General features: G+C 40.5%; 2 protein-coding genes across 3 annotated transcripts in view; both read right to left on the minus strand.

The window, feature by feature from the left end:
- Positions 1–3,175: 3,175 nt before the first annotated feature.
- LOC123150338 (eukaryotic initiation factor 4A-I) overlaps positions 3,176–5,449 on the minus strand; it is a 48,225-nt gene continuing 45,951 nt past the window's right edge. Inside the window, exons 6-8 of the mRNA XM_044570207.1 lie at positions 3,468–3,507; positions 3,298–3,395; positions 3,176–3,208 (exon numbers count right to left, since the gene is read on the minus strand). Coding sequence (XP_044426142.1) covers positions 3,191–3,208; positions 3,298–3,395; positions 3,468–3,507 — 156 coding nt within the window. The 3' untranslated portion in view covers positions 3,176–3,190. The remainder of the gene's footprint in view (positions 3,209–3,297; positions 3,396–3,467; positions 3,508–5,449) is intronic.
- LOC123150334 (uncharacterized) overlaps positions 5,073–5,449 on the minus strand; it is an 8,341-nt gene continuing 7,964 nt past the window's right edge. The window contains exon 6 of one of the 2 annotated variants that reach the window (XM_044570203.1): positions 5,073–5,435. In XM_044570203.1, the coding sequence (XP_044426138.1) occupies positions 5,157–5,435 (279 nt within the window). In that variant the 3' untranslated portion in view covers positions 5,073–5,156. The remainder of the gene's footprint in view (positions 5,436–5,449) is intronic. The other variant, XM_044570202.1, reaches the window with a different exon arrangement.

The raw sequence follows: 5,449 nt of genomic DNA on the forward strand, positions 1-5,449 counted from the left end.
GAGGAGGTATCAAGGTCTGGGATGCCAGGGCGGCGGCCCTGGTGGTGGTTCCGCGGTGCTCATGGGCGGAGCCCGTGGTTAGGTGCTGCCCGATGGCCATGGTCGTGTGGACGGCGTGGTCGCTGGGGTATGGCGTCCTGTGGTGGTGAGTGTTGGTGGGTATGGAAACCTGATCTATCTTCGGACGGACCGATGGTGGCGAAGCTCATTCCCTTCTTGAAGGCGTTGTCGCGGCTCTCATTGCCCGTCGTGTTGCTCCAGGGGAAACTCTGATCCTCTGGTCGGGCAGTGGCGACGCTCTAGTGTCGTAACCTTCCTGAAAGCGCCGCCTTGGAGCACATGGTTCATCATATGTGGCTTCATCTATTCGCGGTGGCATGCTCACGGTTGAGAACTCCGGTTGCTCTTGTAGTACTAGGGTAGTGTTGCTGCGCTCAGTGCCATTGTATCCTGCCTTGGGTGTGTGCATGTGTTGTGGTGGAGTGCGTTTGTATCTGAGTTGTGATCGGTCGGTGCTTTATATATAAAGCGGGGCGAAAACCTTTTTGGTAAGTCCTGCGGACGGGGATAAACCAATGCATATGGTTCTTAAGCACGTTGTTTTTTTCCCTTCGCATCCATGTTTTTTCAGAGATATAAACTTTTAGTGCCCATTTCGATCTGATAGTGCAACACTTGGTTTTTTGTGTGAGCTATGGACCTTGCTGATTTGAGAAATGTTCAAGCAAGATTGGTGATCCTGCGCACAAGTTCCATGCCTTCCTCTCTACTTGTTGGCGCTGATTAAGGACCTACAAGGTGCAACTCAATAGTTTTTTTTGAGATAAACGAAAACTTTATTCATTAGAGATAGCAAGTACATCGTCAGTGAGGGTCATTACAATTTCATTTACAGGTTCCTCAAACCATTCAGAAACCAACGAAAATCTAGCTAAACTCGCAAGCTTATGAGCTACTTTATTTGCTTCTCTGTTGCAGTGTTCGAATCTAGTAGCAACGAAATCACAAGCATAATGAAAACAATCGTCGAAAATTGTCGCCGCCGCACCCGCCGACTGTCCTCCGTTCTTCATGGTATCAATCACCTCCAGGTTGTCCGAGTTAATAATAAGGCGATTACATCCCGCCCTTTGCGCCAATGTTATACCAAATTTAAGAGCTGAGGCTTTCGCCATCAACACATCTTCGCAATAGTCAATCTTCCCGTTTCCTCCCGCGATAAACCTACCTTTTTCATCTCTCAAAACCGCCCCCATCGTGCCCCTAAGTAGGTCATGGTCAAAAGAAGCGTCAACGTTAAGTTTCACAAAACCCCTAGGAGGACATGACCAATCCCCCTTTTTCATAATAGCCTTGGGGGATGATCCATTTACGAAACTTAAATGATCTCCTTCATGGGACTATGATGTATGCAATGGACGTGGCTATTCTGCACCGGTTTGAACATTAAAATCGTTTTAAATAGAAAAAAATCAAAACAAAATTGTGATGGAAGATGCTAATGTGCATGATGCCTGTGCAAATTTTGGTGATTTTTTTTCTTTTTTTTTGCCACGAGCTCCTCGAAAATCCAAACACCCCAAAATTTTGGACGGACATCTCACATTGAGCATCTAGCATCACAAAAAAGGATTTTTTTAATTTTCTGCTGTTTTATTTTATTTTACCGTTCAACGGGTGTAGATGAGCGCAGACACCGAATTGAATTGTCCGTATGTAATGTCCTTTTTCTTCTTCACGTAATTAGCGCACTAACTATATCACCATTGATCTAGGCTTTGTTTCTAATAGGAGAAAGAAGACTGGAAGTGGATGAAGGCCATGTTTGTTTCAGCTTCAGCAACTTCGGTTGGCTTCAAACCAGGATTCACACCACCGGCAAGCTTTACTGCTCCTGGCAAAGCAAATTCCAAATAGCTGTTGGTTTTCATCTAAAAAAATAGCTGTTGGTTTCAACTTCTGATTTTGCCTACTAGAATATGCTGCCTAAAGCTGAAACAAACAGGGCCGAAGTCTCCACCGATCAGTATGAAGCCGACGTAATCAGAGATCCTGGAATTGACAAGCAAGTCAAGTATGTTGAGAGACGACATGCTACAGATAGTATGTGACTTTTAGTTGATTTGAGGGTCGTGTGGACCGAGTGTTGATTTGTATTGAATGGCTCCTCACGGAAAAAAATAATCTCGCATGAAGTAGCATATCGTTTGTGCAACATCATCAAACAAAACCAAAGAATTCCAGTCTGCCATTCAGTCATCAGTACACTACAGCGGGAAGCAAAATAAGGTACGGTAATATAAATGGCACCAACAGGTTCCGGGTGAATTGCAGTAGAGGGCAGATCAACCACCACGTTGAAATGAACAATGCTACATTCTGTTATCATATATAGACAACTTGAAGGAAAATCTGAAGTGTTCCCTGTCCAACTTTCATGTTATTACTGTGTAACAAAGAAAGGGTAGAAGCAAAGTAAACATCCTAGGTTTAAATTATAACATTTCAACGAACAGTCTACACCTCCAGAGTATGCAAAGTGCACAGGTATAAAAGACAGATGCATGGGAACAAACTAGTAATTTTTCACAGGAATATATTGAAAAAAAGAACATTAGATGAATACTATGTTAAATATATTAACAAATTATGAAACATAATAATGAACTATACACGTAGATCCCTGTCAACATCTAGTGTTTTCAAGTGTAACAGACAATAGCATGTATTTCTCTAAAGGATAATATAACAAAGCTACAGCTGAGGCGCACCAATTCTGACAAAGCTGCAGCATTTCATGGCAATACCAATTGGGCTGTTTCTTTGCAACTGATCCGGTTAGAACTAAAGATGTTTGTGTGAGTAACTTTCCTCTGCTTAGGAATAGGTTTGATTGTGATACTAGTATGAAAATCTTCATTTCCTTGATAACTGACAAGAACATAGAAATGCTGTACGAAATAGAAGTACATAGACAGATAAGGACTTTTACGTAAAAAAAAAGGTCCATTTCTCAGTAAATAGAAGTAAGAAACATAAATCCCATTATTCTGAAACCTAATTTTAAGACCAATCCACATATGAAAGAAGCAAAGAGTAATCCCACAAGTCAAAGTGGGACCAATAGAAACTGGAGTAGTTAGTCCTGAAGTGTAACAGTAATTTCTAAAGAGAATTGAGAGTTTGAGACTCATAATATCTCAGAAACCTGCATTGCAAATATTTTCAGTTTAGATCACAAGAGCTCACTGTATTACTAGCAAAACAGATTTTAAGTGTCAAGAAGTGTTTATTTACATGTATTGGCATCTCTGCAATGACGAATCCACTGGTTTCTTCCATAGACTTTAGAAGAGCTACCTCACCACCAACCACCATATTAATCATGATTCCATCTTCACAATCATAGTATATCAACTACATCAGCACTTCCAAAAAGTGGATCAATTGATATTTTTTAAAGTTACCTGTTGCCAAGCATGCTGATACACGTCTTAAGTAAGCCTCCTGAAAAATTCAGACAGAAACATCAGATAAGACAAAATGATCTACAGATTAGAACCAATGGTGCACAACGAAACAGCATGAAAGCATGATATCACTGAAAGGTAAAATTTACCATAAACAGCTAAGGGTATTTGGGCCACAGAAGTCCTGAAGGTAAAGTATCATGAAAAATCAGGACTGCTCACCTTCTTTAGCCTATATTCCTATTTTCTCCAGGTGATCCGTCCAAGACGTGACACATTGTCCAAATAGATAAATCTCAGCCTCACTTCATGCATAATATGAGAACCAAATTAGCTGTTGCAAAAGGTGAAAAAGGAAGTTCAGCTACTATTTTCTGTTGCAACAGTATGTAAACTGTTGTGATAAATTGAGTTGAAATATATAGAAGCCATGATAGTCTTATAGTGTCAAAAACGCTCTTATATTATGTGCTAGCTACTACTCAGCAAACACTACAGAAATGTATGTGCATGACTGAACCATAATTGGAAGCTTTACAACCTTTCAGTCCATAAGAGAACATAATTATTTCTATTTCTTGCCTTGTGATGTAAACTACAATTGTTTTTCTTGTATTTGTAGATGGATGATGCTCTGACAATGGGAAACATCAGGACTACAGATGGACAAAAGAAGATTTTCTCAACGTCTTCCCTTCCTTAAGATTGCAAGAACTTCTCTGCATACACCTAAATAAGTCTTGTGTCCAACCGAATCATGTTTGTTTGGTTTGATCTCTCCCAGCACATGAAGCTTGGTGAGCAAGAAGCAGTTCTAGGGAAAGGCTAGAGCTTTTCTGTCATGTGCCATCAATATAGTAAAGCTGGTCTTTTTAAAAATAGCAATGCCAGTTGAATAGTGATCATATTAGTCCCTAATAGTGTCTTGCTTGCCGTGTACTAAAAGTGGTGCTACCATGTATCATCAAGATATATACGAATGTATGTCTTTTATGTTAGCCCAGACCGCAGACTAACATTTAGTTATGCTTAAAAGGGGTGGCTTAATTTTCTGTATGTACTCACATATTTGTGATACATATTGACACACTTTGTAGTGACAAACATATTCAACTTCCTTGCGTAATTAGTGGTGTAGTACAAGCCACTAATGTACTGAAATATACATGGATTTCATGAAGTAGTTATGCGCAAAGATTTTTATTATAAAACTAACAAGATATGGGGCATCATCACTGTGCAGATTAAGTGGTTTTTGGACAGAACTGCAGATCTATAAATGGTCACTGTACATAACGAATGGAGAAGAAGATGAGATGTTTCAGGTGGTTGCTGCAAAAGTTCTGTTATATAACTGACTGTTGGTAGGGGTGTTTTCATAAAAAATACATTAAGTGGCTTGGCTTGAGACCCCTCAACCAAAATCTGTGCCATCCACCTCTGATCCAACGGCTCAGGGCTGTTTTTTCTATTCTTTCACCACAGGCCCTTTTTCTATCCTAGTCGCTCCCTATACTTCTAGGACGGTGGATGAGTACAAAGCTGGTAGGAATGACAGATCTCTATCAAGGGCAAAGCGGAGGGGCAGGATATGGAGTGCACTGCAACTCAAGAGTCAAAATGAAGATTCATGAATGTCTGAGATGAATTACAATATATAGGATGCATAACAAGAAGCATACAATGTCACCGCTGTTCTGGTACGAGATCATCATCCATGACAATAAAATTCATTAAGCCACCGCAGTTGTCCCATGGCACCGTAGACGTCGCTTTTCCGCCGAGATGGGTCATCAGCGAGATTATTGCGATAAACTTGGGGAGATAACGATCTTGGCAAATTATTGTGTCAATCTCGTGTCTATCGAACTTGGCAGTCGAAGAATTATCAGACCCCTTCATTTTATTGTATGTATCATCCCAGCGTGTTTGGAAGTAGTCGACACCACCAATCTCGCAATAAGACTGAATTGAATGCA

This window comes from Triticum aestivum, chromosome 7A (genome assembly GCF_018294505.1).
Source record: "Triticum aestivum cultivar Chinese Spring chromosome 7A, IWGSC CS RefSeq v2.1, whole genome shotgun sequence".
NCBI classification, from domain to species: Eukaryota; Viridiplantae; Streptophyta; class Magnoliopsida; order Poales; family Poaceae; genus Triticum; species Triticum aestivum.